The sequence below is a fragment of the Hakea prostrata genome, chromosome 6, assembly GCF_041222555.1.
Source record: "Hakea prostrata isolate BN-2017 chromosome 6, UWA_Hpros_2, whole genome shotgun sequence".
Taxonomy (NCBI): Eukaryota; Viridiplantae; Streptophyta; class Magnoliopsida; order Proteales; family Proteaceae; genus Hakea; species Hakea prostrata.
In genome coordinates, this window is record NC_142605.1 from 29514181 (window position 1) to 29528539 (window position 14359).

General features: G+C 38.5%; 1 protein-coding gene across 1 annotated transcript; it reads left to right on the plus strand.

The window, feature by feature from the left end:
• The first annotated feature begins 749 nt into the window (after positions 1-749).
• On the plus strand, positions 750-14359 carry LOC149013195 (SH2 domain-containing protein A-like). The gene is made up of 12 exons (XM_089158591.1): positions 750-1132; positions 2446-2634; positions 2809-3015; positions 3090-3179; positions 3602-3679; positions 3782-3946; positions 10259-10639; positions 11426-11709; positions 12336-12498; positions 13071-13408; positions 13728-13793; positions 14008-14359. Exons 1-12 carry the CDS (start codon positions 980-982, stop codon positions 14036-14038), a joined length of 2145 nt encoding a protein of 714 aa, XP_089014717.1. The 5' UTR covers positions 750-979; the 3' UTR covers positions 14039-14359.

Genomic DNA, 14359 nt, shown 5'->3' on the forward strand with positions numbered 1-14359 from the left:
AAAACTTCCATTGTGGCCCAAATGAAACCCATCCATGAATATCCAAGTATATGTTTTTTTTTTGTTCTCTTATTTTGTTTCCCTTCTTTTATTAAGGATTCCCTTCTCTTCCCATGTAAAATATTTTCCAAAAATTTTCAGGGTTACCCCTAATATTAATGTCATCTCCTAAGTTTTTCAATTTATTAAATAGACCACTTATTACTAACACCGTTAGTCTCAGATGGTGTTTATTTATCTATTCCAAACATTACCCCAACATCTTAAATTTAAAAACACCACTCATGATGCATATCTTCCAACTTTGTAAGGATTTATGATTGGGGGAAGAAATAATCACAGAAGGTAGAGGGAGATACGAAAAATGAGTAGAGTGTGGGTTTTCCGTATTCTTGTCCTGTTGAAATATTTAACTTGCTTACTTCTTCACTTAACTTTGATTTTTTGACAATGGAAGGTGACTTCGGTATATTTTTACCTTATAAGGGATCTGATTGATTAGTTGAATAACTCAAGAGGTGGCATTAATTTTGGGGACTGGTTCTAAATTTATTTCCGGCGAAATGGTAAAGTAGTAAGCCTATTGTTTAGACGATTCACGATTGTATCAGCCAAGCCCAAGCCCAAGCCCAAGCCCATATGTACCAACCGAGCAATAGGCATTGGCCCTAGATTTCATGCCCAAGGAGTGGAAAATGAACACATATAAATGCGGGAGAAAGAGAAACAGAACCAACCGTCAATTAACGGCCGTCAAAGAAGAGACTGAGAGAGACCGATGGTGAGAGTCAAGAGTCGAGACTTAACATCTCAGACACTAAAACCTACTCAGGCGCTTCAATTTCCTCCTCGTTCTTCTGTTAAACTGTCAAATTTTGCTTCCTCATCAGAGTGAGCAGAGATTAAAGAACCTCTGATTCTTGCCGGATAAAGGAACGAGTTTGCTGTCTGGGTTCTTTCAATCTCAACTGCCACAACCATGGCTAGTAAAGAATCAGTTATGCTGGAAGATGAATATTCGCAGCTCAAAGACTTGAAAGTGGAAATCGACCCAGCAGAAGACACATTCTTCATCTGTCTTTGGATTTACATTTTAAGCTCCACTCCCCTTCCAGCGACGATCATTCGTCAGGTTTGTTTCCCCCTTTTTTTTTCTTTGTTTTTTTCTACCTGAGTAGTTCTTTACTGAGAGTGTTCTGTTTGAATAGATACTGGGGTTTCTTTCCCCTTGTTAAAACTTTCCACCTTTGTTTGTACTTTTATCTCCATAATCTGCAAAACCTGGACCTTGTTAATTCGTTTGTCGTTCCATCTTGTCACGGTTTTTTAGGAAAATTGCAATGTTTGGGCGGTTGATAAATGTTCCGTCTATTCCAATCAACACCAACTTGTCTTCAGAAGAAGCATTATGTATTTATTTATTACTTTTTTGGTGACTACCCATTCACTTTTGGTACCACTTGATGTCTTTTTTTCTTCCCTTGATTTTCTGTAAGGTAACTATATCAAGAATGCGATGGTCAACTAAAATGCAGTCCAACGTTTTGAATGCCTTTCAATTTATGATATGTTGATTGAATCAAGTTATCATACAAACTTTATTTTTAGCTTCTTGCTTTTAGCATTTAGTATGTATAAAATAAAGTTTTGTGCACTATACCTCCGGGGATACCCAAATTCAGGATGCTGCTCAAGGGGGATACATTCTCTTTCTTGTATTCCCTGGTATTTTATCATCAAGAACCCCAGCTTGGCTGTCAAGAGAAAAGATAAATTACAGCTTCTCCATTATCTGTTTCATAAAGTTATGGAAGATTCAGGGTTCTTTCTTTTTCTCCCCTTAGAGCTGGGTCTTCAAATGTAGTCAATGCAGATGTTACTTCTTTTGGCAATTGTTTCTATTCAAGTTTTATCATTAAATTCAAGGGTTGGTTCTCAAGTTTCATCAACCCAACCACATAAGTCATGTAGATTGTGAAATTTATAGTGTTAGGGTTATTCAAATCTTTTAAGTATTGTGATGGTTTACCTGATTCATGATCAATTAGTGGAAGTGGTAATACATGGAACTTCATTATATAAAAATTACTAACTATATACGGTCAAGTTCCTCTTTGTGAGTATTAGACTGTCAGTCATTGCACCGTATCTCTGCAGCAGAGCCCACAACATCAGATGTATTAACTATAAGCTGAAGAAGACTTTCTTCCATGTTGAATTCATAGAAATTTCACACTGATTGAAGATTGACAGAAGTTGTTGTCTTGCTGCAAAATCATTATTATGACTGATGTTGTCTGTTGGAAAACAAATGATTTTCTATTACAGAAGCAAGTACAGCCATAGTTAAGGGAATGCCTGTATCAGTATATGCTGTCCCAATCTACTTCTCATCCCCCACACCCTCAATGAGAGCATGAATTTACATGTCTTCTGTTTGCACAGATGAAGTCTGACATTGAAGATGATGCGCCCTTTCTGGTCTTGAATGAGGAGAGGAAAATGATGCTTTTCCCATTGTTATCACTGCATAATGAAGCTCCAAATCCTGGAGACCCAACTTCATGGACTGAAGTTCCAACATCTGCAGAGATTGAGTGCCCATTGGACAAATGGGTTCATGTTGGATGTGAGGTCTGCCTCATCATACTGTCATCAACCCAGCCCCCTTTCTGCATTTTGGCATTTACTTTTTCCTTTAAGTGAGTCTTTGGTGCTTGGAAGAGCTTTTGCGATTAGTGTTGCAAACCTTTTATATCCTCAAATGGTGATCATGAATCACTGATTTCTAGATTTGTTTAATACTAGGTATCTAGAGATTGTGTTCGCCTTCATGTGAATGGGGTGGTGGCAGTGGGAGAGAAGTCACTATCATCTGAACTGAAGAATGAATCTACGGATGATATGAGAAAGGTAATTTTGGCTGGCAGTGGAGGGGATGGGAGAAATCTGGGTTTCATTCATTATGCACAGATTGTGCCTTCGACTTCCTCTGTTAAGGATCACTCTGTGAAGGTACATCAAACTTTTTATTTATTATTAGTAGAAATTCATGTTCTGGGCTTAAGGAATGCCTTTTCTGATGACAGAACCCTCCGATGGAATTATCCATTGACAGTTCGTGTGCTTCTGAGATTGAAGAAGGTGGTGATGGTGTGTGGAGTGTTGTTGGTGGCAAGGTTAGTTGTGCTTCTATATATCAGGTTTTTTTGCATGTGGTTGTGGATTCTGTTGCACTTATGTATTATCTGAATGTAATATTTATATGCATAAAATGGCAAAGTTATCAATGTATTGAAATAATTTCCTATTATGAAGCCTCCCCAAAACCCTGCCGTGTTGGGAGACTCATGTATTGGGTACCCTTTTTATGGACATAGTTTCCTATTGTCAGGTGACATGTATAACACCTGATTTATGTGCTTCTTAATTCCTTACATATTTTTTGCAATTGAATAAGTTATGTGTTATCTGCCTGTCCATCATGGAAACTGTTCTGGGAGTATTAGGAGCAACATTCTGTACGTTATTTTTTCTTAATATACTTTCTGTTGGCTTCTTCCTGTTTAATTTCCTGTACTGATTTTTTACCAAATCACAGGCATCTTGCCGCAGGAATTTCTCTCTAGACGTCATTTTATTGGATGCCTTTGGTCATCCTGTAAACAAAGAAATGGAGGTTTGTAACCTGGATTTGTTATCTTTTACAGTTAGAAGCATAGTGTACAAGTTCTCCCCAAATTGTTGAATTTTTTTACAAGAACCGCTGCTTGTACTCCAGGTTGTTGCTTCACTATTGTATGCTGACAACGGAGCACCTGTTGAAAAGCCCAGAGATTCAGAAGCTCCCCTTTTGACAAGTTATGATGGAATTGAGTATGCTTCTTATGATAGACCGAGTAAATTATTGCATGGTCGTGCATCCTTCAAGCTCAAGATATCTCAGGTGCTTACACAGTTGAATATATATGGAATTAGGTTTTGCACGTATTCACTTGCATAAATGGAAATGTCTTACGTTATCTGTATATACTCCAATGATGCTCTAGCAACAGCTTGTCAGTATGCATGGCACACACGCATGATTTGGTTGTCAACTGTTCAATGGTTGAGGTTTGAGGTGTCCTTTGTCAAACATACAAACATTTGACTTGGCAATAGACTGATGCAGATCCTTGAGCTTCTTTCCTTAAGAAATAGTCTAGGGTTGGAATTATCTACGATCCCATGGGTTTGCATGGTAATTGGCCTCTCTTATGGGCATCTAAAGGTTTATTCTATCCTTAATTTATTTGAAGTCTTTTATTTAAGTCAATTGAACTTAGTTTATTTAGGGGCTTTTATTTTATTTCAGTTGAACCAGTGGTTCAATTCTGGTCCAATTTAAGTTAGATTTAGTTGGGTTTAATTATGGGCCATATGAACACTTAAGTTGTCACATAACTTAGCAATAAGTAGCATGTAATTACAGCCCCACACCTTGCCCATGCAAACTAGGGTTATGTTTTATTCTGAATTAGTTTTTGTTTCATAATTAGCACCTTAAAAGGCCTAAGGCCCCCTTTTAAACCCCCATTATGGGAAGTAATAGATGGTTACAGAATTTCTAGTCTATTGCATGTGCAATACTCTAGCTGCTACTATTGTCTTCTACTCCATCAAGTGAGAGTTTTGCTTAGTGTTTCAAGCCTAAACTGGTGAGATTGTTTGGACCAATCAATTCCTTGGCAGTGAGAAGCTTGAGAGGTTCCACAAAGTTTCTCTTCAACCAGATTGAAGATCTTCCCCATAAATTCAGCTGCTGCCTTTGAAGACTGCAACGACATGACACAATCTTCTAGAAGACACAAGTATGGTGTTGTGAATTTTCTAGCCAGTCTGATCTGACCAAGAGATCACCTTAATTGTTGGACCACATCAGCTGTACTCTAATCCTAGCAGTTGATCCAACCCTCACTCATATCAGATCACTGAAACCCTAAATTCCAGCCCCTTCTTGAAAGTTTGATCCTACCCAAGAAACCCAAACTTCTAACCTAAATTCCAATCCAACCGTTTGCATTCTCCAAGATTTGGAGCATAGCCGTCGTGCTTACACATCCCCTTGGATCCAAGTTACAGCCCCATCAAACCTTCACAACCTGGTTTCTTGATAATCATACAACTCTAAAATCTTCCAAACCCTAACTTTTTCAAGCAACTTGTTTATAAACTATTTAAATTGTTCCAAATTTGAAAGAAATTAAATTTTACTCCATCCCATACGCTTAACCCTCTTCTTGACCCTAATTGTCCTCTCCAAACCCTGGTTGTGATACTGCATTTCAAAACCCTAGCCATTTCAACACTCATCAAGAATCTTGGAAACTCATTCAATCAACCTACATATTGTTAGACATCACTTGATCTCATCCTATATTTCTAACCTATTGTAACATTAGTCCCATATCAACCCATAACCCTTTTTGGATCAAAACCTTAACACACCCAATTTAATATTAGCTGGCCCTACCCATAATTAGCCAAATTCAAGCTGGTTCTGTTGAGATCCTATTTATTGGCCCTTAGTTCTTTCAAGGTTACACCCATATCCTTCCAATCTGCTCAATGGTACTTTAGGTTATTCCACTAACCTGCTTGTCCTATGATTTTATTTTATTTCGGAGTAATCTACAATGACCTTTTTGATAGTTAGATGATCCTCCCCTCTGCGTTTGACATTTATCCAAACCTTTGATACTTCACAAACTTCATTGCAGTCACGCTTTTCTTTTGAATCAAAATTCTCCTCCCCTTGGCCAAAACCCTAGAGTGGGCCCCACGACCACTCCAAAAGGTGCACCTAGGGCTGACTGAATCCTCTAGGAGGGGTATTTTGGTCACTTTAGCTCTAATTTAGTTGCTGGTTTATTTATTAGAATTTTATTTTGAATTTTGTTGAAGAGCTTCAGTCAGTTAGGAAGTCCAGTTTAAGTAAGAGTTCTTAAGTCTTGGGACTCTTCTTTAAAGATAAAATTCCCAACAGTTTTTATTTACAAAAGGAGTTCCTTAATGTTTAAGTCTTAGGGGGAATCTATTTTCAAGGAGACTTGATTAGATTTTTTATTCTTTATCTGAATGGTTGTGATTAATGTGGTGGGATCCTAATCTACAAAGGAATCCCACTTAGAGTCGGGATCTTTTAGTAGGTTATAAATAAATCTACTCTTTCTTTGTAACTTAAGTCTCAATGAATAAAAATTACTGATAATTGCAGCCAAGAAAGGTGCAGCAGGGTCCTAATTGGGTAGGACCTGTTGTCTAATTCTCTCAATTTCCTTTCTCTTTCCTGCGATCCAGCAAGCAATCCAGCAACACTACAGCAGCTTCCCTCTTCCAATCAGGTACACACAGCCCCTCGTACTCCCCTAGTTCCATCACAACCCTTTCCCCTCCCTCTTCGCTGCAGTTTCAGCAACCCTAACCCCCTCCACTCCCCTGCACAGCCCTAGGATTCCCTTCCCCTTGCTGCTGCACTTTGGCAGCAGCCTTCCCAGCCCCTATGACACCCTAAACCCTTCCACTACCCCCCGTGAGATAGGCTAGCCCCTTCCCCACCCCTACCCTGCGGAAGCCTCTTCCCCCCCCCCCCCTCGGGTCTTCTCTTCATCGCGTCCTCCTCTCTTTTCTTCCTTGTGGCAGAATCAGGAGAGGGAGGGGGGGGGGAAGAAGAAGAAGAAGAAAGAAAGAAAGAAAGAAAGAAAGATAGAAAGAGAGAAGAAAGAAGGAAAGAAAAAAAGAAAAGAAAACGAATATTCAAGGAAGAAATAGAAGAGATTCTTTTCCTTCTCAAACCCAATTCTATTTTGAAAGCCTAGTTTTCCCTTTTCCTAATATATCCCAATCATTAAGGTTTGACGTAATTAAGTTTTCCGTATCAATCCTTTTCATCCCATTATTCCCATATCTTCTCCTAACAACCCACATCACTTCTAAGAGATTCCAACAACTTTCTTAGATGGGCATAGGCATCTCTTGATACTTTTTAAAATTATTTGCTGGAAGATTCAAGGTGAACCCGCAATTTTAGGGAATCTTTCCAAGAAACCTTACCCAAAAATCAGGTCACATCACAGGCTGAGCCCATTAGTGTTTTAAGGTAAAGAAATGGATTAATTTGAAAATCAATTTTTTTATTGACCATACTACCCTTGTAGTGTTACAGTTCTCCCCCTTAAGAAAGTTACCAGCCCCTAACGGACTGATGCCTAAATCTATTGTCTCTCCAAACTTCCATGCTCCTCCCCCCCCCCCCCCAAAAAAAAGAAAAAAAAGGCCTAATCTGCCAATCTAATTGTTCAGGCTTTCTGTAGGTCCTTGAATCTTTAAATGATGTAAGGACTTCAGGCTGTGGAACTTGCAAGGAACTCCATGAGCTTTGAAGATTCCCCATGAATGCATGTGAAGATGGTGAAGGATTCGGTCCTGAAGTGGGCCTTTTAGCAATTTCTCAAGGCTGTAGGGAGCTGCAATTGAGATCCATGCTGCAGAAAGTCCTGGCGCTCAGGTTTAATTAAGTAAACTTGTTCAATGGAACTAAATTCAGAAATCAGAACCATAATAGAAAATTACAGAACTGAGCCTTCCTGATCTCCCATGCCACCTTGTGCAATTTCATAGTGCTTCTCTTCAACTTCATGCCCATTTTATCTTCCTTTCACCTCTTCTGTTTCAACCACCACCGCTGATGTCTCTGTTCCCAACAGTCCAACACCAATCAACCAGCGCAGATAACCATGAAACCTCCCTTCACGACTATGCATGACCACCACTAGCAGCTCCTTCACTCAAAACTGTCACGTTCAAGCACCACCTATCCATTATTGTCCTTCATGATCACCGCTTCCTGTTAGAGGCCAATTTGTGGGCATGCTGCATTTATCTGCGGTTGTTGTTTCCAGCCCGTCTTCATCCGTCATGCATACTTCAGCTTCTTCACCAGCCGGAGCACAAAGGGGCAAGCCTGTATTGCTTGCAGTCTTTTTCATAACCATTTTCAGAGTTTGCTCAACCTTAGTGCTGCTTGCAATCAAGGCGTTATTTGGCTTCTTTATAAGAGGAAAGGCTATTGGTGCTGCCTACAGTCCAGGATATAGAGCTAGAAGACCCAAGTCTATAAATGCTCTCAATACATGTGCACTGGTCATCCATAAGATTGCTTTACAGATTAAAATCCAAGCAACAGATAATTTATGAAGAAATTGTCAATTCATTCTAATTTGTTCCTAAAAAGAGGAAAGGGAAAGGAGGGAGAGTGAAAGGTGAGAGCAGCGCATAGTGCTGTGATGTGGACTCAGGGCAATGGCCAAGCCGCATGGGGATCAAGGCAGGTGGATGGGATGCAATGGGAAAGGTGTTTTGATGTTAGCCCTTTATATACAAGGCGGTTTTAGTTGCCACAGATTCTTACTAACTCCATTAGCTTCAGGGGTATGAGACTATGAGAGTAAATGTCAAAAAGGAGAGGAGGTTTGCAAGGTTATCAGAAAGGTCAAGGAAGATTAGCGTAATAATTTTTTCAAGTGAATAAATTCATTAAAGATGTTCTGCATACGTGACTTCTTCCCTTCTTAATTTTGTTAGACCATCTACAGAGGAATATCCCTCTCATGGCACCCACTGGAGTTGGTTCTTCATGGATTATCCTTGTTCTTGGCTTTCAAGCCAGACCTGTTATCCTTAATTTTGTAATGGAACCATGAACTTGTTGATATGTTCTTGTCCTGCTAACCTGTTTGCTCATTTAGGCAAGCACACATGCAAATGTAACCACAGCTCTTATCCATGGACCGGATTACAGATACAGTTCAACAGGCAAATTTAATGCTAGCAGTCAGAATTGTGAACTAGTGGCTAATCCAAAGTGTTCTTTCCTTTTCTTACTCTCTCTTTTTTTCTTTTTCTTTTTTGGGGGGGGGGGGGGTGGGTGGGTGGTGGTAGGAAGGGACATCCAGTTATGATCCTTTGGCAAAGAACTCCAGAGGAAAAATTGAATTCAAACACTTTGAGTGATAATTTAGGAAATCACACTGCTTTGAATTTGAAAAGAAACTGAATTCTGGTTTTTTCTGGTTTTCACTGACCAATGATTCATATAAAAGTGGATGTATAATTAACTAAAGTTGGGAAATCAGGAAAATCACTTTGAAGTCACAGTTCTAACTAGGAATCCAGAAACCTAATTCCAGACGTTTTCTCTTATGAAGAGAAAATGAAGAGTGAAGAGAATGTGTGAGGAGAGAGAAGGAAATTGGACAAGATATGGTAAAGAAAGATAGTAATGTTAGAAACAATTTTAATCTTCAAATGAGACCATCTTTGAGTTTGAACCTCTATTTTAATTTCTAATTTAAAGGAGATTTTGGGTCCTCTTGCACTTCCATATTTTGATCTCAAAACTGGTCATTTCCTTTATTTTTGGTTTCTTTCAATTTCAATCTAGTTCCACCATTAGTAAGTTGGTAGCCACCCTATTTTAGGAGATAATTTTTTTCTTTGGCAACCTGATCTGTAAGTTGTAGTTTTTAGCTCAGTATGAAAGTTTTTTCTTTCTTTTTCCCATATAATCTATCATAGGTTGGTGCAACCTTTTCAGGAGAATATCTCCCTCACCAACTTTTCCAAATTTGACTTCCATCTCATGTAGAATCTCATTCTAAAAATTAAAAAGAAAATCCAACTTGGTTCCAAGATTTTAACATAGATTATCTTTTGGTCGTGCTTCCCAAGGAGAATTTTGTTATAATAAAACTTAAAGAGATTTCAAACAAGTAATGGGAATCAAGTAGTCAACATTGAAAAGGAGACTGCTTCAACTGTCTCCTTTTAAATCTGGCTATTCCAGACCAGACCAAGTTTATTTTTCACTGTTAATAGAGAACTGCCACAACCAGCTGGTTTGATGCAGGTTCAGAACCAGCAAAACATTTCTGGTTCTGGTTAAATCCAATTCAACTGTGTGGCTTGGTCCATTTTTTAAAGGTGCGCTCTGTACCCATTTTGATGACTGTTGCCTTTCACATACGACATCTCATATGCAAATTAATGCTTGTTTACTGCAATTCAATTGAAAGTAGGATAAAGTTTATGTTTTCATAGTTGTAAATGGTAAAGTCTTCGATTATAACATTACCAGGTTTTTCTGCCATTTTGTTATTGGATTTATTATTTTGGTTTGAAAAGAAAAGCTTTTTGATTCATTTCCCTTTTTCTGTTTCAGCTTTCATCAAAATGTGACAATAGGCTGTTCCATATTCGGTTTGAATCACCGAAAGCTGGAAGATATCCTTTTCTTGAGGCTTATTCACGCCCAATTCGATGTATCTCAAGGAACCGTAATACCCGGACATCCTCTCTGCAATTAAAGAAGTCTATTTCTTCATCCCATCTTGATGGGCCTCAGTCCTTGGGTTTGGATGATGGATCCCCAGAAACTCAACACAATATTGGCGATGGTTTCTTTCCAGTATCAACTATACGCGATCCTAAGTTTGCTCCTCCAAAACGCGTAAAAGCAGGACCTGAAAAATCATCTGTGAGGGTCCAGGCTGATCCCATTTTAGAGCCTGATTACAATTCAAATGTCTTCACCACTAATCAGGTATCTACATTTTGTGTCCATTCATTTCTATTTCAAATTTGAAATACCATTTAGAAGAGTACAAAGATATATTATGAACTGCTTGATGGTCTGCGTATCCTCATAAAACGTTAGAAGCTGTGTGTCTTACCGTTGGTAGAATCTGCTCTTCATATAGCTGGAAGCCTGGAACCTTGGGTTCTTTTCTCTAATTGGTACTTAGGTAAGTGATGTTTGGAAAGGCATACGAGGTTATTTCTTGAGAACCCCTTGCATCAAGGCTCATGGAGTCAAAACATCACGGGACTGCATTGGAGGCTGAAATTTTTTTGAGGAGTTTTCCTTGAGTTGATCTTCTTTTTGAGGCCTTTTTTTTTTTGTGTGTGTGGGGGGGGGGGGGCGCAGCTGAATGGTTTTTAATTTCTGAATCCCTATATTTTATTTTTTAAGTTTGGTGGATACAAATTTAGGAGTTTTAGAGGGTTGCTTTCCTTCAGTACTGTTTTTATTTTCATTTAATGAATTATTTGTTAGCTTTCTTGAATAAAATTCACATTGGTTCCCTCTTGATAAGCACTAACGATCCTACATGGGAATAATTTTCATAAAAAATTTCCATATTAGGATTTTTTTCTTTTCGAATAAAATGTTAAGGGACCATGATATTGACGTCTCGTGCATCTGTTGATCTAAATACTTCATCACAGCTTTTCCTTTTGAAATGCTTCTTCTTTTCCCAAAAAAAAATTATGTTTATTTGTATGTTGAAATTTTATGCTTATCTTACTTGTGCATCACTAAATACAGTGTGAGAATGCTTCTGGGAAAAATCTGGAGGGGAGATATGAAGACATTGAAGGGACAGATGATACCCCATCGGACTCTGAAAGTTATCAAGCAAGAAATTCCACTTTCAAGAAGGTGACAATATCTAAAGATCCAATTTCAGATTTGACATTGTTTAAATACTGCCTAGGAAACATCAAGGAGAGGACATTACTGCTTAAAGAGATTGCCACATCTGCTACGGATCAGGAGATGGAAGACTTTGCACAGCAGGTTTCTCTGTTCACAGGGTGTTTTCACCATAGGTAATTGTTTCGACAAATTTGATACTTGAGATGTGTTGTAGCTGTAAAAGTGAGCCCAAATATAAGTTGGGTCCTAGTTGGTGTGTTAAGAATTAGTATCAAACCGTAGGATACCAAAGTACAATGTGCTAAACTATAACTCAGACTGGGATGTGTTAGTCAGCCTTGAGTAAGTTGCTTGATCAATGATCATGCCCTGCATGGACAAAGGGGTGAAGACTAGCATCCAAATGATGAACTGGAATTGATTGCTTGATTTACATATGTTTTCCTATTTTATTACTTTGAAATAGTGATGAGCCAAGTGAACATTTTTTACCATCTACTTTGTATTAATTGTAACTTGCTTTTTGAATCCATCGAATAGTCCAAAGCATACAAATACACACATGAAAATGTGGAAGTAAATCACAAGTTAAATGATTAGCTGGTTTAGATCATCACCTGCACCAAGGTGGCATGGGGGCTTCTTAATTGGCCCCTACCAAAGGATCAATGAAACCTTCTTGCTTTTACACCATGTACACAGCTATGCCATTAATTGGTAAAATTTGCAGTCTATTCTGAGCTTAACACTATTCCCCTGTCATTGTCAGTGGATCAGTCTAACCCATTTGATTTTGCAGGTATCAAATTTTGATTGCAAAACGATTAGTACAAGAAGGAGCACAAGTGTGGAACTCTATATCACCACAAAGCCACCAGGTTCTTTGGGATAATGCAATTTTTGAGATTGAAGAGCAGTTCATGAGAATCTCCCAGTGCAGAATGAGATCTCTAACAGAACAGGTAACTCATATTTGTTCTAGGACACCAAAAATTAGTAACCCCATTGAAAGCTGTACTATTCAGTTGAAATTGTTATTATTATTATTATTGGATCTAAGGTGTGTGTCAGCTTGCATGCACCTCAACTAATCCTCAAGGGAGCTTATATACACTAGGCTCCAAGAGGGTTTTGACTCTTGAACTCTTACTTATGAGGGGTTGATCTTTGCCAACTTAACCAACCCTTTGGGGTTTGTGAGTTGATTTTGATTTCCTCATGGGAAACATGAGTAGGGTGAGAGAACCTAGTTATTTCATCCTATGGGCTTAGAAAGCTATTGATCATATAGTTTATATCCCTGGATGATGAGTTACCCCAAAAAAAAATCCCCGGATAATGCAATGGCTTGTCAGTCACTACATTAGGGACTTTGGAAACTAATGACGGTCAAGAGTTCCATCTCAGAAGCATAGCCTAGCCAGTTGAACTTGGTAGATGTGAAGAAAGGAGTTCACAGAGCAACTATTCATTTTGATTTTCATGAGAAATATACTGAAAGCCTGATGGGTTTTCTTTTGTTCTATGTTTCAAGGACTTGGATCTTCTTCGGAGAATTGCAGGATGCGGAGACTATATGACACTAGAAAATTTTGAGAAGATGTGGCACTGGTTATACCCAGTAGCTTTCATGATATCGACGGATAGTATAAATGCCATGTGGATGTCTACATCACCCAAGTGGATAGAAGGTTTTATTACACAGGATGAAGCTGAGTCTTCACTCAGAGGTCAATTGGGACTCCCTGGGACTTTCATCCTAAGGTTCCCCACATCTCGATGTTGGCCACACCCAGATGCTGGTAGCTTGGTTGTCACTTATGTTGGTGCCAATTATAAACTCCACCACAGACTGCTTTCAGTGGGTTATAGGTGTGTTGTCATTTTCCGTAATGCAAGGTTTTTATTTTATTTTATTTTCTATCTGTTACTATAGCAGGAATTAATAGTGATAGGAATTCCCTCGGCCATGCATTTGGCAATCAGTAGCACATGATGCTGTTCCTTTGAACTCTTGGCAGTTCAACTAGTGACCTAGCTTTTGCTGAAATTCAAATACTTCATTGAATTGGTGCTACTATTAGTTTAACTTGGTTATTTCTATCAAATACTTCATTTGATCCTGTGAACATTATGCACTACAAGTATTCTGCCTCTGAAATTGATATGATCTAAACCAATCATCTCACAGGGATGTAAACGAAAAACAATTGCAAGACTTGATATTGGCAGAGCCCGAACTTATTCGATTGGGAAGGCAAGATATATCTTATCTAATCTCTTTCTTTTCATATCTCTGTTTTGAAGATTTGAAACTCTAATATCAGGTCTCCATATTGCAATCACAGGACCAAGATCTGATTTATATTGCTGCAATATTTTAGTTTTACGTGTTTGCACATTTTTTTCATGCTCGCAGTGATGCTTTCACTAATATGCATACTAATGATTGACTTTGATGTGAAATCCAGAGTAACAAGGGAGCTTACAAATCATGCTTAGAATGGAAAAGGGAGCTGGTTAATCCTCTTCAGCGAAGCTGACTGACAGTTGATGAGCTCAACCTTCTTTTGTTCATCGCGTATGTTTGTAATCCTGATGCAATGCCATCTGTCTGTAGGCATATAAACAATTTCATGTACAAAATAGAGGACCTGAAATAGAAATCGACCATTTTCTTTCTTCTCATATTTACTCCACAATGTCCACGAGATTAGTTACTAGTTACAGGATGACCAGTGCCTGTGATTCCCTAGACTTCATTTGACTCCGTGTCCATTAGAGGACTTTTACATTTCTCATGCAATACAAATCAGATAGTTT